The sequence below is a fragment of the Prinia subflava genome, chromosome 16 (genome assembly GCF_021018805.1).
Source record: "Prinia subflava isolate CZ2003 ecotype Zambia chromosome 16, Cam_Psub_1.2, whole genome shotgun sequence".
Lineage (NCBI taxonomy): Eukaryota > Metazoa > Chordata > Aves > Passeriformes > Cisticolidae > Prinia > Prinia subflava.
The window spans coordinates 3,843,000-3,867,094 of record NC_086262.1 but is presented as its reverse complement, the minus strand read 5'-3'; the positions used below and the strand labels follow the sequence as shown (position 1 = coordinate 3,867,094).

Below are 24,095 nucleotides of genomic sequence, written 5' to 3'. Positions count from 1 at the left end.
GAAAAAAAAAACCAACACCAAGATCCAAGGCACGGATGCCTCATGTGAGGTAACACCCAGATCAGAGCACAACACAGCTGAGTACTGCTCTTTTTCAAAGCACCCAGCACCCACAGTCTGCCTCCAAAAATACCCCAGATATATTTTTTTCCTGTTTCAGTTTTTCCTTACGTTTCTGTAAGTCCTGTTCCCAGTGATGTTCTAAAAATCAACTGACCTTTTCACAATGTGGTTTAAACTACTGAAATACTCAGAACAGAACCACAGACAGCTTTATTAAGACACTGAACAGGACAGTGACTTTTTGTACAAGCAAAACACAGACTGGGGGCATCTGAAAATGACCCAGGTTTTGCTTCTAGAAGTCATTTCAAGCTTTTCTTTTGTTTGTTTCACCACAGTCTTATTCCACTAGTGATCTATACTTACACTTGAACCACTGTGTCTCCCAAAAAATAAACAAGTTCTACCTGCAAGCCCCTACTGACAGGAGAAGGTAAACACTAATTAATCTTGAGATACTGAGGCATGGACATCACAGAAGTGTCTCTATGTGAATATAGACTACTTGTTATTATGGTGCATATTTATATTACACAATGTTCAGTTTTAACCATGAAAAGAATTCATATTATTAGAGTTTTAGTTTAAAAAAAATCAATTTTTAATTCAGCTTTTCAAAAAAATAACACGAATTCTCTAGTTTCAAGGTTCTAGTTACCTCAGCCCTACAGCAGATCTTTTGAAGAAAATTCAGCAAGTTGCTAGGAATAATTCCTGATAAAACTGGTGGCTGCCAGATATGAAATCAAAAACTTTTAAAGGGAAATTCATGTATTTTGGACTATAAAAGTGTGAAGCATACTTCAAGCTTTAAGACTGTCTTCATTTTGGGATGTGCATTTACTGCTCACAGTAAATATGGAAAATGATTTATCACTCCTGGTCACTACCACCGTACTAAAGCCAAAATAAGGGAACATTTTTTTCTGAAAAATTAGCAGGAATGATAGAATACTTTATTCACTACCAGAACTGGGTATATCTGCATGAACTAGGCCTTACTCGAGTCTTTTCTCCCTTCCTTAATTGTTGTGAGACTCTTGACTCTATATGGAAATGTATGTACCAGACATCCTCCAAAATTCCCTTGGAGAAAAAATGACTTTTTGTACTAATAGCTGCAAATCCCCCTCCTCTCCCAGTTTTATGTTGATTGTATCTCTGAAGTGTGGGAACAGCATCCAGAGAGATCCTTTAAATAAAAAAAAAACCAATAATCATTCCTGCCCATGTCTGATACATCACAAAGCACTGACATTTCTCTAAATCACTGGCACTTCACTAGTGTAAGAAAAATACATCGCAGTGAAATCTTCCAGAGCAGCCAGTGCAGAGTATTGACAGATAAGTGAAGCATGTCAGCCATATCCTGGGAACATTTCCTTTGGCTGGCTGAGCCAAGAGCAGCACATAATGCTGAATCAAAGGCAGGACACAATTAATGAGCTCCCTGTCTTGGGTTGAAAAATGTAACCAAAAATGTGTATTCTATTTTAATCTGTTGAAACCAGTTGGGAGATATTGTTCCTTATCTCTTGTAACTCTAGGGGCAGAAGAGGGCAATGCCTTCTGTTAATGGACACCTGATAACACCAGATAAGGCAGGGCCTCCTTATCTCCTCCTCCACCCATCCTCCTCCGAGGGACATCCCCTGTGAATGGGCCATTGAAGGCTCTCACATGACTGATAACATCACCTCATCCCATTGGGAGATGCTCCACCCAGCGGGAGGAGACAAAGCCTTTCCACAGGGATAAAACAGCAATCCCAAACACCAAGGGAGCCGTTCCCACTGGATTCCCAGAGGAAGACCAGACCCATCGCACCAGCACTGGACCCTTTGTTCTCCAGGCTCATCTCTACTCCACAGAACAACATCTGTTACTCCAAGAAGACTCATCTGGACTGCTTCCAACACCCTCACAACAGGGTGTCCGGTCGTATTCCTGACCCCGTCAGGGTTTTCTAGGACTTCTGTTTGTCTGCTTGTTTGTTTGGGGTTTTTTTTTTCGTACTACTGCATCTGTATTTTTTTTAATATTCCTAGTAAACAACTGTTATTCCTATTCCCATATTTTTGCCTGAAAGCTCCTAATTGCAAAATTGTAATAATTTGGAGGGAGGGGGTTTTTACATTCTCCATTCCAAGGGAAACTCCAGTTTTCCCTGACAGGTACCTGTCTTTCCAAACCAAGACACTCCCATCTTCCCTCCAAGAACTAACCAAGGTGAGCTGTCAGCCTGAGCCAAGGTGAGACTGGAGACAATGTGGTACCTGCACTCCTCCCCAGTGCCTGACTGAAGTGCACCACTCCCATTCTACCTGTCAATACCTATTTTACCCTTTTATTTGCAGACACACACACACACTCCCCCATATATACCCACAAGAGCTACTCTGTCCTCGTTACTGGTTTTGTCCTGTGTGATTCTAAAGGTAAAATATTGACCTCACAGCTCAGCAAGCCACCTTTTGCATCTTGCATAGCAGCTTCCATCACAGCTCACAAATAACATTTGTATTGATTGTATTATAAAATACGTATTTATTAAAATTTTATCTTCTTGTTATAATTCCCATTCCTCAGGGAAGCTACTGATTTTGCCTGGGTTTTGTTAAGCAAGGCTTGTAAGAGACAGGAATTCCTTCCTGGTGACTTGACAGGTCTCCTCTAAAGTCAGATATCCAGCCTGAGCTCCTGCAGGGGTGAAGGGCAGCTGAAATCCATCAAATACCGCTGCTCCAGGCATGCTAAAACAGCAGGGCTTGCCAGAGCACCTCAGCCCTCTCCATGGAGAGGACAGCATCTCCCTGATATCTAAAGGGTGCTCAGCTAGCTCAGCAGGGGCAGAATTAGATTTGGAAAAGAGAGGCAGTGCAGTTTCTTGCAACGGGTGAAAAATCAGCCAATCTCCATTTCTGGGAGTGACTTCCAGCCCAGCCCGCTCCACATCCCCTTTCCAGCAGTGCCAGTCTGCAGCTGCACACAGGGAAGGATGGATCATCCTCCTCTACACCTCTGCCAGCTTCCCACCTTTTCCACCTGGGTTTCTCAGCTGGATGGGGGTTGTATTGCACAGCCCTGGCTGGAGATGCCTTTGATGGGTGTGATTTGTGCACCCTGCAGGAGGGGGAGGTGAGCACCCCTCGAGGCACAAGGGAGAGGAGAGGCAGCCTCCCTCCAGACTCCTGGTCCTGGGCCAGCAGCAGCATCCACTGGGCAGCTCTGGGCAGCAACACGAAGAAGGAACTTGTGACCATGGAAAACTGCTACAGGAGGATGCTGCTGCTACTCCATTGCCATCAGGACAGAAAACAGCAGGTGAAGTATTGATGAGGGCATGGTCCACCCTTAAGCAGCAATATCTGCATTACAGCCTCTAGAAACTGCAGACCCACACTCCAAATCAACACAATTCTTGAACAAAGCAGTCAGACTCTACCCACGCAAGTTAAAACAATTAGTCCCTCCAAATAAATTCATGAATTCACCATGTATTTTTCAGAGACACTGTCTGAAAGAGAAGCCCTGAACAAACCCCAGACTTGAGAGTAAAAACAAATGGAAGGGACTTGAATAATGCTAGAAAAACTCTGCAGCACCAAGTGCTCCATTCTCCATGACTGTCCCAGCAGCATCCAGGAATAAAACCAGTAACACCCTGTCAGATACTCCCACCCAAAACATTCTGGCTCATCAGGTTGGACTTCTCACAACGTAAACAGTCCCACACTCATCTGAAAAGCAATGCTAAATTTGCTTGAAAATGCAAGGTAGGAGAGAGTGCTGTGTCAGATATTGGTTACTTTAATGACTGGAATAACTTCTCAGAGGATGTGGAGAAAAAAGCTATGAAACCTATTAATTAAATATTAACCAATATCAATAAATATTACTTAAACTTGCAGGCATCAGCCAATGCAACAAGGAGCTTCACACTGCTGAGCTCAGAGCTGCAGGCAGCACAAGAAGCACTGAGCCATCCTTCTAAACCAGGAGACCAGAACACACCTCCAAGTGTCACAAACTGAATTTCAGTTTTGTTTATTCTTTGCCAGCTCCCACAAGGAGTGGTTCAGTTTACAAGTGGTCTCTGATAGAAAGTTTTCCCCCATTTACAAAAGATGGCACCACTGACACCCAGACTGTGACCTGGGATTAGGCACAGGACTGTTCTTCCCTCCTGAAGGCAGCTGCTGCAGCAGTAACTCTGCCCAGCACCAAAGTGCAGCTCAGGTTTTGACACATCCCACACCCAGTTCCTCAGGAGCTGGGGTTGCTGCTGCCTTTGCAGTGAAAGCAGAGAACTCCATCAGTCCAACGTGCAGAGACACCTCCAGCTCCCTGGGCAGTGTGGCACCAAACCTGGTACTAAACCAGCTCACCCACGGCAGCTGGAGCAGCAAGAGGGAAATATGAAATTGGTAAAACTGATTAAATACCCAGTCACAGCTCTGAATCCATTTTAGGGTGTCTCTGTTCTCCTGCACTTCCAGATAACCATTTTATGAGCACGGATTTCCAATGGGATGAGTTACCCACCATGCCACAGGAAAATGGCTTTTTTTTCCTGAAAGGTGACATTTGAAGTGTGTGACATCTTCACAGGTCCATGTGGCCTCTGAAATGTGTAGTGCACGCAGCTCCAGCAGAAACATCCCAACTGCAAACCTCGTGTAAACACTACAGTCTGCTCCGTGTGCCAAGGATTGGATTTGTTTACAGCAGGGAACAACTGCCCAATGCTTTTATTACTTTCCCAGCTACTCTGAAGCACACACCAATCTCTCCACTCACCACAGTAATTGTGGAAGATGCTTTTTGTATTACATGATTTATTTAAAGCCCGTTCAACTGCAATTTATGAAATCCAGATTGTGAAGTACCACATAATTTACTCTTTTCCTTAGCATCTCTGGTCACTAATAGCAATTCTACAGTACACTGTGCCAAATAAATACACTTCAATACCTCAATCAAGCGTTTGGGAAGCTGCTTAGAAAGACTCAATGCACAGTGGCATCACTGCAGTTAAAAATCAAACGTAATTTCCACTTTGACCTGTCTTCACACACACCAAACCAAACCCATACCAGGGTTAAAATCTGGATTGTAGCTTTTTTTTTGCTATTTTCTAAGAGCTAATTATTTTTCCCAACTTTGAGAAGATTTGATTTGGCCATGCTTATACATTTTTTCCCCCTCCCCTAAACAACAAAAACACAGTTTTAGTGTTTTCAGATGTTGAGATCTTTTATGCTTGCTAAAGACACTAATTTGAGCAGAGAGAAGCAGCCATCAGCCAAAGTCCATTCTTTTGAAGATTACAGAGCTACGTGACAATTTCTGGCAGTTGGCCGTGGAAAAGTCAGGATCTGTCGGTGTCTTATATCCTGCCTGGTTTTTCACAGAAATGTGTGACACACATCTGGCTCTGGAAGAAATGTCAGCTCATCTTTCAGCCCACCAATTCGCCTCTCCATCCTCTTGGCGCGTGAAATTTCACCATCGTTTATCTTAAAACCCTACACGGTGTTAATAGCACAGCATAAAACTGAAATGCTAAAATCCAGAATAGGGGGCAGCTACCTCACCACTAATCTTTATGTTCTGGAATAAAGCTGTACAACCTTGCTGCAATAAAAGCACTGGAGACGTTTTGGCTTTTCCACTGTGGTGAGTGCCACTGGTCTTCCTCAGGATCCAGAATCCTGAGGTTCAGCAGGACTTTCACTGAACACACTGAATTTTTCTATGAGACAATGGGTCAGATTCCTGCATTTTCCAAGTGCTGAGTACAAACATCAAACAAAAAAAGCCAAAAGAAGTGGCTTCTACCTTCCACTTCCACAATGCTTCATTTCTCAGCTTTGTGCTGTCACTTGCATGATGCTCTTTGTTCCACTGATATTGCCAAATTTTATTGAGCCAATATTCAATTCTGACAATATCTCCCCTTTCTTTGAATTTTAAGCATTAATGTCCCACAATAAAAAAAAAAATCAGAGTAAATCCACATAACTGGAGGGCCAGTCCCCTGGCATATTTGGCAGCAGTGGGTATCAGCTCTAAAGACATTTTACTTAAATTTTACTTTTACAGGACACGTCAAACAAAAACTTTGCTAATTTGCTCAGATAATAACGATGGAAGTGCTTCAATGTCCAGACAAGTGAAAATAAAATGTGCTCCAACATTCACCTGAGCTTCAGCCCTTTGAATGCCTACCATGAGGAGAGGAGTGGAACATACTTGCACAGTTACTTTGAATGAAAACCTTTATATGTGGTATTTTGCCAGGAATAGAAATTACTCCTGTTCTTTAAAGTTTGACCCAGTGCAGCTGCTTTGTTTAAAAATAAGCTAATGATTACTTTTGCATTCACTTCAACAGATCAAAAAAGAACATTATCCCAAAAATCGAAGCAAAGTAAGTGATTTTTATTTGTTATTTGAAAGAAATTAAATGGAAAAAAGCCAGGTTTTTTTAAAATGCAACCAACATACTTTCTTCATTAACATTTTGCAGTGTTTGACAATACTTAATAAAATAGCTTTAATATTACCTAAAATGTTGCCATTTAGCCTTTGTAAGTCACGCCAAACTTTCCACAGCCCGTTCTCCAAAGCCTACTGACTCACAGCAAAAAAGCCAGATTTATAGTTTTGTCCTAAAAGTGATTTAAGCGAAAATACCAAAAAAGTTGCAAGTTTCCAGACCTCCCTTTCATACTACATTAATTTAGGAAATATTTTAATGGCAGGCAATCCTAAAAGAGAAGCAGAGATGCAGCATGGTTAACAGGCCAAGCTAAGAGTTCGTACAGGGAAGGAAAAAAAATTGAGACTTTCAAACATCACAGACTTAGGGATACACCATTAAAGGTATCACATTTCCTGCCTCCTGCTTTCACAATATATATTGTTTTCAGTGGCTGGCAGAGCAGGCTCTGCAGAAACACAACACACACATGACACTTGAGTTTTGTTTCTGGCTACCAAGAGCCAGTCCCTCTCCTGGAAGTTTTTCAAAACTCTTTCAAAATTTAACTATGGGAATCTTTATCTAGATATAGATATGAGAAAACTACATGAATCTTTATCTAAATACAGGTATGAGAAAGATTTATTTATATATGTATACACGTGTATATAAAATGAGCTTATAACTAGGACTTGGTCATTAGGATACTGACTCTTCAAGATGATATTTAATGTGAAAAAACTATTCCACAATGTCAGGCTATGTTTAATCTTAGAAAATTAAGCTAGGTTGGATTTTTTTTTTCTGAAATAAATCAGCTATGGCAAAACTCAGCACCTCAAAGTACTCTCTAATTGACTATAGGTGAAAATCTGTTATAATCAGAATTTAAAACTCATCTCCCTTATTGCCATAGATGGAGCTTTCTGATTCATGACAAAAGTATTGGGTAAATTAATTTTAAATGTTCAGTGCACTCATTAAACAACTCAAATGCAAATCTAATCCTGAGATCATCTGAAACAGCTTTAGTACAGAATTAGCTCAGTACTCCAGCCTTCTCTTGAATAATTGCTAGTGGGCACTTAACTCTTGAAAGCTGCTTTAGAAAATATCAATGGGAAAATAACAAGTCCTACAAGAAATGCCTTGCAGATAACAGTTACCAATCAAGCATAAAAAGCCTGCATTCCAAACCAGCTTGTGATATTGTTCTGGTCACCTACCTCTAACAAAGAATAATTCTCCAAGGTATTTCAGCTTTACAGAGATTTTGTTCTGCTCCCACCATAAGCAGACAGAATTAATGATGATGAGAAGGAGCACACCCAGCTAAGAGCAGCAACTGGATGCAGAATCAACTTTGTCCCTTTTAACATTTAAATTTATACTCTTGCAGTGCCAGGATTTTCCTATAAACTGATTACAGATTAAGAGACATCTTATAGTCACCTTCTCCAAAAAAGAAAAAAAATTAATTGCTATCAAAAGCAGAGGAAATCTACAATCTGTCCTCTACTAAGTCTTCCATGGCACCCTGGAATCCACTGCTATCACTGGCATTCTCCTGTTTCTGAGGAAATGAACCTAATCAGAAATCTACACATAAAGGCAGTTTTAGAAATACTGTGGTTCTCAAAGGGGAAAATTGCAATTGCCATCTGCACAGACATATATCAAATACAAAAACATACAATAATATGAAATTATTAAAAAAAAAAATCCTTCCCCCACATATCAATTTTAAGACTTGCCCAGATAATGTCCTTTTGATAATGTTATTGAGACTCTGGTTTCACTGCCAGTTCCCTTTTCTTGGCAGCCACCCTACATTTTATTTCAAGTATTAGCTATCATGTAATATAAATTCAGCTGTGTTTAAGAGCATACTTTAATTTAGGCAGGTACTCATCTCTCTCTCTCTCCTAAAGTTAATTTTATTATCATTACATGTTAATGGATGACCATTAGCAGTGAGGTAGGAAATCTGTAGCTTTTCCAAGGTGTAGATACAGGTACTTACAGCCGTTCAAGTTGTTTCAGGTCCTGAAAAGCTCCACGTTCTATCACACTGATCTGATTTTCTTCCAAGTGTCTGCAATTCCAGAAATGCCAGTTAATTCTAACAAAATATAAAAGCATCCCCATTTCTCTTAAACATTATCAAAATTCTTTTCACCTGAGTATCAATACCAGTTTTAATTGGAGATCATTGAAATCATCAGGGCAGAGGAGCACTGTTGGTCACTAACAGGAAACTGACTCCAAATTTTCCTCCTGACCTCCACATTTGGTAAATATTTTTGTTCCTAAAGCTCTGTAACCACATTTTGCTCAGAAGGGTGCTGGTCTAGAAGCTAGCAGTTACATCCCTGGGACATTCCTGACCTTCCCAGGATATTTCTGTGCCACAATTGAGATAACTGACTTCTGCAGCCCACAAGAGGAACCCACTCCATGGCAATGAATTTTTTTGTCCAGACTCTGTTCTGATTCAGACTTGCTCTGGAGCAAATCCTCTGTAAGTGCTCCAAAGGAACAGCAGTGCTCAGGAACAGCAGCTCTGTGCAGCCCCACTGTACAGCAGGGTGCAAAAACACCTGGGACAGGTCCAGCCTTCCACTGGGGCTGATCCTGCTTTTCTCCCCACCTGACACCAACACTGGGCAGGTTCCAAGCAAAGGAGATTCCTCTCTCTCTGATTTACAGAGTTCAGGGGATGGCTGCCACTCAGAAATGCTGAATTTTCTGCCACAGCAGAAATGCTCCTGACAGGTGAAGTTGAAGCCAAGGAAGAGAGATTCTGACAGCCCCATCTGAGGTGACCTTTTCCCTCCCTCCAGCACACACCCTCCTGCCTCTGTGAGAGCACTCATGCAGGGACTAAACACCCTGAACGTTCTGTGTAAACACCTCTGAGCAGCCTGCACTCAGGGAAGACCAAGGAAAACACTATTTTTGCCTGCTCAACAGCTACTCAATCCTCTGAGGATGCTCAGAGCTGTTTGACTGGAGCTGAGGGCACAGACAGCAAGAGAGCATTCCACAGATAACACCAAGATGATGAAAATAAATATAATATATAAATAAAAATATAAATAAATTAATTAAATTAAATTAAAAATAAATAAAATAAATAAAATATAAAAGCTACAAAGCGCTACAAAACTCAAGCACGTGAATGAGAGAGTCATGTTGCTCGAAGGACAGGGAGGAAATGCTGAGTGAGGATAAGGGAAAAGGATGAAGCTGTAAGGGATGAAAGGAAAAGGTGCACTAAGGAGTATTTTGAATGTGTGGTGTTTGCTTGAGACTGGAGGATTATTTTCTGCTGTACAGGGTACAGGTTTCCAGGTCACTCGTTCCTGGTCCTCATTCTGATGTGTGCAAACAGGACTAGGCTGCCTTCCTAGCAACACTGGGACAGGCTGCAGATCTCTGTCTTCTCACTGTGCCCCAGCAGACAGGGCAGGGAGGGGAAAAAAGGAAAAATAGGGGTTTGGTAACAGAATTATGAAGAGACCGTAAAAGAAACCAAAGAATAGTTAAGAAAAATCTGAAGGATGTTTTATTCCAATGAAATCTATGGCAAACACCACACTATTCAAAGTCTGAGCAGATGAGTTACATAAACGTGAATGAACACAGGGCAAAGGCTCCATGTCAAGATAGCAGTTGAACATTCTGGTTATCCCTGAGGGCAAAAAGACTGCAGCAGCATCAGGCAATGTCTGACACCACGAAAACCCAACCAAACTGAAACAACTACTGGCATTAATCTAGTATAGAACATGTATTTTAACAGACTCCCAAAATGGTATTGAGAGGTGGGATGGGAGCCAAGGAAATCCAAACAACTCCTAGAGATGAAAGAAACACCACAAGAACAAGAAGTCTTCCCATGGATGTGAGGTGTTTCCTTAGTACATGACAACTTGCTCACAGGTGTTGAGGTAGCAGGAGCAAAGATTCACCTTCTCCTTAGCAGGACTTCAATATTACTTGAATTATCACTAAAGAACTGTAACAGCTCAACAGTTGCAGCTTCAAGGGCTTGTTTTAGCAGCCACTCAGAGGAAAACTTTCCATCCCTGACTTTGTGGTGCTGTTGGAGGTTCATGTAGAGAGAACAGGGAACCAGGACTGACAGAGTCTGCAGATTGATGCTCAAGGCCTGTCTGCAGCTATGGCTGAGCTCCTGACAGATACTGAGATCATGAGTCAGCACCACCTGAAATCTCTGTATTTATGTCTGTGTACTAGACCAAAAACCTCACCAGTTTCCTTGTGTTCAAGTCCTACAGCTATTTTTGATCAACTTGCCTAATACTATGCAAAATGCTGTTAAGGGAACTGTACTTTATAGTGGCCAAAATCTAAAAATCCTATTTGCTAGTGTCTCAATATAATGGATTTCTGCATGAGTGGTTGTAAAGCAGACCAAAATCTTTACCACATGACTTATGCAAAGCTAGTAAGAAACAACAGCTCTGAAACTACAGTCACTTCAGCGCAGAACTAAAATTTATGTCATGGTTCACATGACAAACTATTCAGGTTGCCTGGTTTAAGAGAATACCAACAATTGAATAACATGCCAAAATTACTGGAATTTGATCTCTGGAATTATGGAAATTCTAAATAGTAGCACCCTAAAATAGTCTTGTAAAAACCAGGCAAGTTTCATGTTATACTCACAGGACACGAAGATTCTTCAGCCCCGCAAAGTCCGTCTTTGTGATCCTTGTGATGTTATTTTTTTCTAGATCCCTGCAGAGGAAAAAGAAAGCAGCATTCAGACACTATAACTGACACCCAAAATTCCATTAGCAGAAAGTATCTGCATCACTGAAGCACCCACCAGCTGCTCAAACTGTACAAATATCTCTATTAAAATCTCAAAAAGCAAGTCATTGATCCTGATGCATTCTGCCTCCTCCTCTCTGTTGTCTCACAGATGAAGTTTCTCCCATTTTTAGTTCTAGTGTCAATGCTCACTATATGCTTCTTTCCCCTCAGACTACAGCTCTGTAAGAGGCTGTGTTTATTCAAGACCCAATTAGTACAAATGAGTTGAAACAAGAGTACAGGGCCCCAAAATTATTGTTCTAAACCAAATTGAGTCCAACCTGCTGCAGAAGCTTTGGCCACACAGAGCCTGAAAAGAGGACAACTTAGTTCAGTGATTCCTTAGTGTGCTCCTGCTAGGAATATTCCTGACTGGAATATTTACTGGTGCCACAGAACCTGCTTTGCCATTTTCTCCCCTCTAGACCTGTCTTTGCCAAGAACCCCTGAAGCTCTGCCAGTTGAGCACGTCCTGTTATTTGGCCTCAGATATTTCATGTTTTTCAGTCCTGTCCACACTGTTCTCCCTGACCTAGGGAGAACATCCAACAGGGACGAGACAAACTGCTGATCTTCCTTTCTGGTCTTCCTGCCATCAAAAGTATGGCATGTAGACATAAAACATATAATATTTTTGGCATCAGTTTTTCAAACATTTGACATCAATCTTTCAATGAATCTAACATATAAGCAAGATCTTAACTGGATTGAAGCAGTATGTGATGCACTAGAGCACAGAAATGAGTGTTTAAGAATATTGGAATCTGCTTTTAATGGTTATTGACAGACAGGAAAATAATACTAATAAAATCCCTAAGTAATGAAATGGATTATAACTAGATTTTACAAACTACAGGACCGATTTCATGCATCTTAGCATGAGACATTTCTATAATACATGAAACATTGTCCTGTCAGGAAAACACAGATGGAAAGTAAAGATAAAGATAAGGAAATGAGGGGAAAAAACTCCCTGTGTTTCAGCCACATGAACAAGACAGCCTGTGCCCCTACCAGACTGATGTCAGCTGTGTTTTAAAAGGTTCACTGAAGAGAAGAAACCACAAAGGCTCTACAGGGCACTTTCACTGCCCGTACCAGCCACTCCCTTCCACTTGTCCTCATCCTGCTGATTGACTCAGGCTTTCCCCAAGAATACCTTTGAATCACTGCCTACATCCCTCAGATTTTCCAGCTCAATCTCCTCCTCTGTTCTCAGTTCAGTTCTTCTACCCCAGTGCATCATTAAGGACTCACTGGTGTGCCAGTGAGCTGATTGCAAGAAGCACTGGAAAGAATTATGTCTGGAGTAAGCAACGCGTAAACAGCTCGTGCTTGACTTGCACGTTGCTCCCCATCTGCTTTTCATGGCATTCCATCACAGGCCTCCCCTTTATCTCAGAGAAGCTCTAGCAAAACACAGCATTAAGCTGGTTGGAATCCCCCAAGGCAGAGAGGAGGCAGCCAAGGGACATGGAGCAGCACGGTGTCCATGGCCACAGATTTTGTGTATCTTGGTCAGACGTGATCCCAGCACAGCTTGGCTTGGCTTCCACCACTCCTGCCATCCACACAGCAACCTCTCCACCACGCCCAGTCTGAGACACCAGTCCCACACAGGAGCACAACTCCTCTCTGCTTTCAGCCCCAGGAACACTCAACTTTCTCCCCCTGGGGAATCTGCAGCTCTCTGTTCTGAAGGGCTGTAACATTCCTTGATCAACACGTATCTTGAGATTGCTTTTTTCCTCCATTCCTGCAGATTGGCACAGCTTATCCTGTGTACACAATATCAATCATCCTATTAATCACTTACAAAGTGCAGTGTCTAAGTGAAAGGTTTCCATTTCTGTTATTCCAATTACTTGCACCATGCCCTAACCTTAAGAGAAACATTCCTCATGAAGTTCACTTTGCTCAAACCATAACTGCTGCCTCTGTCTGTTTTAAAAAACAGTGTTTACCTTCAGAACATTTGCCTTTTCCAGTGTGCTCTGCCTCAAGGCTTATCTGCCATTTGAAGAAAAACAGACTAAAACTGATGAACTACATAAAATTTCTTCCTCCTGTTCACAGGAGGTCTCATGCTGCTGCAGAGCAGCAGATTGCCACAGGTTACCCCATTAGTCAATTAAACTTTGTGACTCTGAAGTTACTGAACTAATGTAGACATTAGTGGTTTACAGCTGGTATTTGTGGGCAACATAATATTTTATGTTTCCTTTATAAAGTTTGGCAGCTGATTATGGGCTCACCAGTGGGTTTCAACTACAAAGAGCTAAACCTTAACATGTAATCTTGGTTGGCTTTCAAACACATCAGTGTTCAAAAGGACTCCTGGAACCAAACAGATTTCTTGGAAATCAGCTGAGTCTAAGATACAAGGAAAATAATACCATGAAGGCAAATTTAATTTATATTTCACTTCAGCATGTCTCTATGTCCAGATTAAATAATTGCACATAATATTCTTATTGTGCAGAATTCCTGCATTTTGGGTAATACATGGGGCCAAGCAGATCTTGAATCCTACTCAACACATCAATCTCTCCCACAGGATCAGTTACTGCTCCTGGTCATTTCACCTCCCAGTAAGATGGTCTAATAAATTAAGAATATCTAAGAAAACTCCATTAAGAAATACAGATCTCTTCTGGAGTGCCAGCAGCAAAGTTGATTATCGCTCCCTTAAAAAGAAATCAGAAATTACATCTATACCAGCTTTGGGAAAGGTCTTGACACTAGGTCTGCCTTGTTAATTCATTAATTTATTTTAGCATAATTCATAGGATGAAGCATGCTCAGAACCATGCAGCCACAATGGTAGCTTTAAGAAAACAGACGTGGAAGGAATTATTTCAGTGAGAATAGAAACATGAATTGGGCTAGAATGGTACAAGACATCATGAAAGTGAGTTCAGATGAGCTATTAAGGGAGCTTTACTCATAAACATGTCCTGCTATGTTCTAATAACAATTTAATTCAACACATATTTTGTAGATGCTGAAGACTGAGTCACACAATGTACACACTTATTACAAACAGGGATGCTTGGAGCAACTGGAGCAAATCCTGCTTCATTGCAACAATTCCTCTGAATTGCTTCATCTTTCATTCTTCTCTAAAGACAATCAAGTGAATTTAAGACAGACTTTTACAGACTTTTCAATGTCTTGAAGCACCAGCATTCCCAGGAGCATGCCAGGAGTGCACACATTTCCTCTGCTACATGACTTGGATTTTGGTTGATGATTATTCTGCTCAGCCACTCAGCTCTTCCAAAACATCCGGACGCTGCTCTCAGCCCCCACCCTCTGCCTTGGACTGCATGAAGTTTGTGACTGCAGAAGTAAATCCACTTGTCTCTTCCCACTCTGTGCTTCAGCCTCCTCTGCAGCCTTGGCAAGCACAGCCCCGGATCCCCTCCCTGATGCACAGAGCCAGCACTGACCCCCATCACCATGAGCTGGGCAGCTCTCACAGAGGAGCCAGCACCAACAGCAATCAGCTGTTGCACAACCTTCAGGTCAGTAATTCAGCAGATATGTGTAAATAAAATACCTTACACAACGTTCAAATCCTTTTATACACCAGGATGCAAAAATTCAAAGCAGCACTACTAGACTGTAGCAAGTTCCTGTTGTAGTCAGAGGTTGTTTTGCTGCCATCTGAACCCTCTCTCTATTACAATATCCAAGATAATCTGGATAATAAGGTTTGGGCCCTCATCATAGTTGTGAATCTTAAACCTACCCAGGTCAATCCCTAACATAATTCCTCAACATCTTCAAGACTACAGGTTTGGGGTCTTCTTATTTAAGCTGCTCATTTTAGTGCTCTGCTTGCCCAGTTGTGCTTTTCCAGGCACAGAAACCAAATTGAAGTGTTTTAGTAAAGCACAAACCAGTTCTCTCTCTACAAATCTGCAATGGTTTGGGTTTGCAGCCTTTGATACATGGGCACTGCCCAGGTTCTTGGGCACACAAAACACACTCATTCTGATGTTCTTACTGCAAATGCTGTGTAAAAAAAAAAAAATCACCAAATTAAACAAACAAACCAACCAGCAACAAAAAACTACCCCACACCGATCTCCAACAATTTTTTCTGATCTGAAAAACTACCAGACTTCAGGGCCTAATTGTGTTACCTTTTGATCAGAAAAGAAATTGCCTAAATTTAGGTCCCTTTCTGGAAGGAAAACAGTTGTTGCATTTGGTTACAGCCATTTATTATCAATAAGTGCTCAAGAACAAATTTGCCTGTTTCAGAGAATTCTCAGGTGCCCATCTGGCAATCAGTGACACTCCTAACAACAAAACTGAAGATCCTTGATGCTCAATAATTTCATGGCTGATTTTGCATTTCAGTGACAAACACAAGTCCTAAACAGGCATTTTGAAAAATATTTATTGTCTAATTAATATGATTTGTCTTTAACCTAAGTCAACATTACACAAAATGAAAATCCATAGAAAATAAAACCTGCTATCTATGCAGAAGGAGCACCAGACTTGACTGCAGATATTTCTGCAATATCAGAAATCAATAACCAATATGCTCAGATCTTTCTTCACTTATATCAATACAGAATTCAATAAGAGCAGTAGAGAAGCTCATCTCAGTAAGAGCAGTAGGGAAACTGTATTTAAGGAAAAATCAGCTGCCATATACTTCAAAAAACAGCTCTTACCCCAGCTGAACAGCACTGGGATTCTTTCCTGTCCAGCTGCTTCCTAAGTAAGGTAAATATTCATTTCTAGTCACAGAACCTCAAACACAAAGTTTAGTTTCTGTTCCTGTCACGTTTTCCAAGTGGTTGCCACACACCAGGTCACAGCTATACACATTTGTGTCACAGCATGGACAAATAAATCAGCCCAGAACCCAACACCCTGGAAGCAATCCTGATTCAACCAACACCCACCATCTACAGGGAGGAGGCATTTCTCTGCACGTCACTTTTGGGATTTCCCAAGAAGGAATGCATACAATGTATGTGTCACAGAACAAAGCTCAGGAACGAATAAAAACCTCTCTTGTTCTTCTAAAAACAGGTCAGGATCCAACACACCATCTAGAATTCCCATCAAAACAAACCTCACCTGGGACACCATGAAGCTTCCAAATGCTAATGAAGAACAGAAGAAAAATAATTTTCCAAGAAACTTAGGAGCACCTGTTTGGAAGTGATAGCACACATCCCTTGCTATGATTGATTTGTACCACATTCCAAAGGGTTTATTTTAAACGGCAAGTCAACACTGAAAACATGGGAGCTACAATTCAAGTGATAATGAATTAGTCCAGATTCCTGTGTCTCAGGAGTTCCTGATGTTTCTCATTAGCCCAATTCCTCCCAAAGCAGCCCTCACTCCTGAGAAACAAGGCTTTTTCTGTGCCACTGCACTGCTAAAGGACTTGGTCAGCCCAAACCACCCTGAGTGAGAGCTGAGCCATCCTCTGGAAGTGTTTCTGTGCTTTGTTCCCCCCCTCCCCAGTCACCACCCCAGGTAACCACGATCACAAACACACAGCACCTGAGCTGGAAGAAACCTGCATTTTCCACAGCAAAGCATTTTTTTTTCACCCTTGACCTGGCTACCTCTTGCACTCCAGAAAGTTAAACCCATGAGGAAAAGCCTTCTTGATTTTTAGGAAAGCTGCCTACAGCACTGGAGGCAAAAAGCTGTTGAGTAAAGCCTTCCCTCTTTAGGAGTGCTTCAGTTCTTGGTTTGGGAGCAAGCTAAAACCAGGACCAGGAAAGGGACAAAAATCCACTCCCATGTGTGAATGTACCCCACTGCAGATCCTGGCTGCCCTTTCCAGTCTTCACACACCCAGGATCTGTTTTATTGTTTTAACCATTTTTCAGGGTTTCTGCTGTGCAGCTAATTTTCTTTAATGGGTATGAACTGCCACCAGCCTCTTAACCTTAAATGACCATAATTCCCAACAGAAAGCACTTGGCAATTCTCTCTTTTGCCTTCAATCCAAGAACTTCAAAGTTACTGTGATAAACTACTCAATTATAACACTATCCTGAAGCCCTCTGGCAGCACAATCTGCATATCTTCAGATTGAACATATTTTCATCTCAAGTTTTGCAATGCAGGAAATGAATTCCTGGGACTGGATTTTATGAAATACACAAATTCCACTAGTTTCCAAATCACATGGGCAAGTATGAACATCACTTCTAAAGAAAGACAAAAGCTTCAAAATCATATTCAGCTGAGGTTATTGGGGCTTTTTTAATAGCATATTTCATCTCTATAAGACTCAGGTTATTTTTTTCTTCTAAACAGCTGGCTTTGCAAAGGAGCATGAGAATTTATTTTTATTTCTACCAAGCTCTAGGAAGACTGGCGTTCTCTGAACATTTCACATCATTTAATCCAGCAGATAAAAAAATATCCAAAGCCCTCCATCTGAGAGGAAATAAACCCATGCAACAATCACAGGTGGGATATTCTGTGAGCGGAAGATGCTTTGCAGCAAAGTCTCCTGGAGTCCCCAGAACTCCAGCATGGCCCTTGGAGCAGCAAAGGCCACCTCAGGCACACAGAGGGGTTTGGGAATTGGAAAGAAGTCACTGCTGTCCTGTGCATGTCTGACAGCCCATCTAGGAAAGGGACTGGCAGGGTGTCTGTGACATCTGAGCAGAGGCTGAGACACCCGGGTTTGTGAACTGGAATTAAAGAAGGGTTAAGAGCAGATCCTACTGCAAACCACAACCAGCAGCTTCCACACTACAGAGCCCCTTGCCTGATCTGCAGTAAGAACAAGCCACAGGTGGAGAAACTTCAGGAGAGAAAAACCAAGCCCTGCCACAAGCACCAGCTGTTCCCAAACACTCTGCATGGCTTCAGCAACAAGAACTGCACAGATCCACACAGCAACACTGGCATCCAGCAACAGGGCATCCTACACAAGAGCAACAACCAACTCACAGCTCAGCATTTCACCATTTCTGCTGTAGCTCTTGGATACCACATGTGTGACCCTGGATAGTTTCAGCCCTCAGGAACATTTAAACAGCAATTAAACAGCCACACAATAGCTGGAGCGTGCAAATCCCATGCTGCAGTCCACTATATTTTTGTAACACACCTACACGACAGCTTTTAATTCAAAAAAGGTTAGATCCTCTGTTCTGATTACAGAAGGCTTTCAGGTATGAGTCAGACTGTTTTCTTTCTGTCTGAACAATGAGGAAAAAACGAGGACCTTCGAGGTTAAGTGCCCTAATTTTGTGAATAAGCTGTCCATTCTTAAGCCCATTACAGGGGTGCTTGGTTAATGACACACATTAAGTGTCCAAATGATCTGGAACTGCTTGCAGACAACACACTTCTGCCCTCATCCTTATAAAAATACGAAAAAAAATTTGGCAAACTACAAATGTTAAGAAATATCCAGGAAAAAAAACACAACAACTTTTTGCAACTTGTTCAGGGGTTGAATTCCCTTCAGCAGCCTGCAGTGGAAGTCATAGCAAGGCCCACAGAAAGCAGCCCAATGCATTGAGTAATTCAAGGATTCTGCTTCTTCCAAGGAAATACATGTTTGTCTCAGCCTGCAGGAATTCCTGTCTAATTATCAGAGTGTACAGCTTTTATTATCCACACAAAGGAATCGTTATGCTGACAGCATAATGTTTAACAGTACATTTTACACTCCTGTGTCCTTCACCCCTGTCCCCAGAGTCCTGTACTTGCTCCTGATGTGTTCCAGATCTCTGGCAGTGTCACCTGTGCCCTGGTGAAAGACAGAGACACACTGCAGGATAGAGTAGAGGTAGAGGTAGAGGCTGTCCTGGCACTTCTTCGTGTGCCAGTGCACACCTGGGCTGAAGAGGCACCTGGTGATGGAGCTCCAGCACAGGAGGGACAGGAGAAACAGCACCCAGGGGTGCAGAAACACTGCCTGAAGCTCAAGGGATGGTCTGAGCAAAGTCAAAGCTCCTCTGGAGCTCAAGCTGGCAAAGGTCATGAAGAAAAGCCCCCAGCAGTGCATTAGCTATGAAATAATAATAAAGATGTGATGGCTCAGTGACAGACTGAGGTGCTCAGGGCCCCCACCAGCACAGTCTCCCATGCTCTTGTGTTCAAGGAGGAGAGGAGCAGCCAGGAGGGGCAGAGGAGCAAGTCAAACATCACCTGAGAGCTCCTGACCTGAGGAAGCCTGCAGAAGACAGGACACATCTGTGGTGTGAGATCAGGCTGATCCAGCCCACCCTGACACCTCCAGCACAGGCAAACATCACCTCTGCCCTGGAAGGTTTAAAGGCACAGTGTGCCAGAGTGCAGGCTGGTCAGCAGCAGCCTCACTTGGGTACTGGAGGAGTCACTGAAAATACAGGAGGCAACTTCTGCTTCTCAAGGCCCAAACAGACATTTCCTGTCTGAATTCCATGCTCTGCTTTGAGCAGAGGCTGAACCTGGAGACCTCATGAAGTCCCCTCCAACCTTAACAATGCCATGATTCTACATTTTCTGCAAAGGAAAGGGGCAAAATAAGTATTTGTTGTTTTTTGTTTTGGGGGGAGTTCAGGGAATAGCAGGAAACTTTAAATATGAAGCACAAAAAAACTCAGAAAATACTTCACAATACATCTGCTACAGCATGGTTTAACATGAAAAAGGCAGGATGTGCACACCATAAAGAGGAGTAAGTACAGTTCTGTGTCAGAATAACTGAAGCATCATTTTAACCCATACTAAAAAAATTATACCCAAGGTTAACAACAGCACATACAAAAGGTCACTTTGGGTTTTTTTTTTTACTTCTTTTCAACCCTTGATCTTGTTCAGCCATTCCTACTTAGCTCCTATAACTGCAGCTTTCCTTTCATGTCCAGCAGGACCAGCTGGTTACATGGAATTCAGGTGCTCAGAGCAGCCCAGTGCTATCCCAAAGCTCAGAAACCAGAGCACATCAAGCATTCTCCTATTTTCCTTCAGCTGCCACATGGACAATCTCATCAGGATATGAACAGAGATGTGCCTGTGCTTCCCTGTCTGACACTTCTGGACTCATCTGGGCAAAAAGCACTGCAGCAAACTTCAGCCAAACACACACTGCTTCAATTCTGTCATTCACTTAACAGTGTGGGGTGTGATTGAACAGAGCACAGTGAGGAAACTGCAGTGTTTGGGTGCTCCTCACTAATACAGACAACCTGATATTTCAGACTTGCAATATTTCACACCTGCTCCTGACTGCTGTAAATTCTTGATAACTCAGAAAGACATCCTGCGAACAAACAAATTATTTTAGCGAAGCCTGGCATGAAAACCAAGCCTTGATTTCATCACCCTGCTCACTTTCAGACATGCACAGACTAGAAACCCTTCCCAGGGCTTTTCCTGGAAAGGTAAGAGAGATCTGTGTTTATGTTTGGGGTTTTTCTTTTTGTTGCTGTTCAGGGTTCTGGTTTTTCAATGTAAAAAGCATCCAGTTTCACCAACTCTATTCATTCCTAGCACCACCACACTGAGTGTAACGTGTCTGCAGAGGCCACTGAGGAGCAGAGGAAGCCAAAACGCTGCAATAAAATGCGTAGGACAGTTTTAATATGTAAAATGAATTTTGTAGGAAGGTTTGTATTGACTTGATGTTAGCAACCAGGTGTTGTAACCAATTTACAAGCAATTTCCTTCGCTGTCGAGTAGATTCCCACCTTCCTTGTCCCCCATCCTCATCCCACTTTTGGTTTTTCACTTGCTGCAGTAAAGCTGAATTGATTTCACAATGTTTGCCAAATGAGCAGAAAGCTCCAGTTTCCCCAGACCCTTTGCAGAAAAATCTGATGTTTCAAGTTACTGAAACTCCTCATGCTTATAAAACCACTGCGCACCAACCCTGCTGCATACACGAGGGCTATAGAAGAATCAACCTGGAAATTATCTAGTCTATAAAATGCACTTAACATCAACTGGGAACAATCCATTTTCATCCTCTAAAAAACTTCATAAGCAATTAGCCAAAGAACTTTCCAGGGGGAAAAAACAAGAACACAAAACCAAAACCGATGCCAAACAATCCCCCAGAATCCATAAAACACTTCTGATTGCTCCTTATCTTCTGCTGCCTTTTCACATGTTATCTATTAAAACTCAAAGCTCCAAAGGATCATTGGGCTGTTTCCTACACTTTCACATTCTTATCTGAGAAACTTATATCCAGATGTGTGTTTTCATCTCTCTGAAGAGCCAGCCTTTCCCCTAGGGCTTTATTTCTCAGTATCTATTTCCACTTCTGGAAAACAAGTTCTCTTTGCTCAAGAATTTCCCTTCCATCATTTTTTTTTCCACCTCTTTTTTCTGGTCTCCAGCTCCAACCTCCCTGCTGTGTTTATCTAGGCATTTCAGAAATGCACAATTGCTCCCCTGCACCATTCCCTCACAATGAGTCCTCTCTTTTCTGCCCAGCTGTATTCTCCAAGCCCCATCTCTGACCAGCTCTACCACTTCAAGAGGATGAGACTGCCAGGGCCTCTTCTCACCACTCCCCAACTATTTCACACAGGCTTGTGACCCAGAGGCTCCCACATTGCTCAGTGATGCTGTAACCACTGCTGCCCTCCCCAAACAAAGATGGTTCACCCAGGTTTTGCCAAAATCAGCATTTCAAAAAAAAATATTTCCTAATATAATGCCTCCCCAGTCTAAACAAAACCATCACAGAGACAAAAGGCAAAACTGGAGAAAATCCATACGCTAAGTTCCCACTGAAGTCCAGGCAAAACAAGCTTTAGGACAAACAGGAAGGCACAAGACACGTAACTGCTTTCCAGACTCATCTCCTCCTTGCTGAAATTTCTCAGAGCCATATTTAAACAACACAACTGCTTTAATTAAACATTGCTGTCTCCATAGCTGTGGACAAGCAGTACATACACATGCAGGATTACTTTAATGGGCTGCATGTCCTGTGATCACATCTGTTCAGTGAACTTTATATGCTACACACTCTGTCCTAAACCAGAGAGAATGGACAAACTGCTGTTTGCTATTTCCTTATTCAGGGAGCAGAAAAATCATTACAATAATTATAATTATATTTATATAACAATTATTATAAAATAATTAAAACATATGTTATATATCTATCTATAGAATTATCATTATATAGTAATAATAAATTCTATTCTTACATAGGGAATGGGTAACAACACAGGATTTCTCTGTTCATTCACCTTGGATAAGACAGCCCATCCCAAAGAATACAATATATAATTCTAAGGAAGAGTGTTCCATTTTTGGACAAGCCTTTTGTAATGTTCAAAGGAAAACTGAAGTTAGGAATTGGAATATTTTCTATTTTGAGACAACTTGTGGGAAAATCTCTTCCAAGTCAAGTCAAATGTTTTCATTAGGGCAGTATGTTGTAACATATGACACTGCATTTATGCTAACACTGAAAGCCCTCTTAGGCAGGCAGACAACCAAGTGCTACTTCAACTTAAAAAGCTGCTAAAATATTTGAAGTGCTCAATATTGCCTAGTGCATACTCAGAGAAAATGTCAGAGGTGACAATTCAGTCAGATAGTTTTGCTAAACTGCCTTAAAACACTTGTTTGTACTCCGACCTGAGAAAGTGAGGAAGGCTCCCAACTCCTGGCATCATTTGAAACTTTCAGGATCATTTAACAGGTCCCACAACAACGTGCACCACTAACACCTCACAGTCTACTAACATTTGTATTCTGCACCAGTTAATTATCACATTCCTCACCTGCCACAGGAGAAAAGGAAAAAGACCGGCAGAAAAAAAAGCCCAAGGATTCAGGAATAGACCCCTAACTATTAGCAGGCACCCTGCTTCCACTATCAAAGTGTTATCTTCCTAATAATAGTTAAATGCTTATCTTTTGACACATTTCATGACAAAATTAATTTCCTCACTCTTCCCCTCCATTCTGTGCCTCTCTTCCCACAGTGAAACAGCCAACCTTGACAGAATCCAGCTCTTGAAATAAAGTTTGGAGACAGACATTAAAAGCTGCATTTGATAGTGCTGTGATTGTGGAGATCAGAACCTCAGCTCCACCAGGATGAAATTTATTACCATTTCTGTTATCATGCCTAGCAGCACCCTTACAACAGCTCAAGATTCCCTCCTCATACTGAGCACTGTGCAAACAAAGATTTCCCAAGGGATTTTCTGCAAAGAAAAATGAGCAAAGGGATGAAGACAAGCAGATGAAACAGAACTGATGAGTACAGCAGGCACCATCCTCAACTCCAACACAGCCTAACTTGCACTTTGGATTTTTAACTGATATAATTAAAATTACAGTAAAATTTAAGCTTTGTAAAACAAATAAAACAAACTGGTTTTCCTTTTTTTTTTTTAACCAGGATGGCTCTTAAACAGCATCAGAATGGAAGGAAAAGAAGAATATATCTATCAGAAATGGAGCTCATCATCATCTTCCTCACACTCCCTACAAGCATGTTGACAGGCTGTTAAAAAAGGGTTACTGATCTCCAAATCACTGACCCCAGAGCATCCACCCTCCCCTTTGATGGAGCCCTGGCTGAAACAGCATCACCAGTCTGTGTCTCTGTGGAATCAAAAAGTCATCAGGGTGCAGAGAAAACATCCTGACAACCTGCAGCTCCTGTGGGTGACTGCCAGGATGCAGAGACACAGCAGAGAGTCACCACCGTGCCCCACACCACAGA

At 41.9% G+C, this 24,095-nt stretch overlaps 1 protein-coding gene across 3 annotated transcripts in view; it reads right to left on the bottom strand.

Annotated features, from left to right (window-relative positions):
• The window catches only part of SLIT3 (slit guidance ligand 3), a 481,586-nt gene that overhangs the window by 444,837 nt on the left and 12,654 nt on the right, over positions 1–24,095 (bottom strand). For all 3 annotated transcript variants that reach the window (XM_063413913.1, XM_063413912.1, XM_063413914.1), the window contains 2 exons: positions 11,249–11,320; positions 8,574–8,645 (listed from right to left, as the gene is read on the bottom strand). In XM_063413913.1, coding sequence (XP_063269983.1) covers positions 8,574–8,645; positions 11,249–11,320 — 144 coding nt within the window. The remainder of the gene's footprint in view (positions 1–8,573; positions 8,646–11,248; positions 11,321–24,095) is intronic.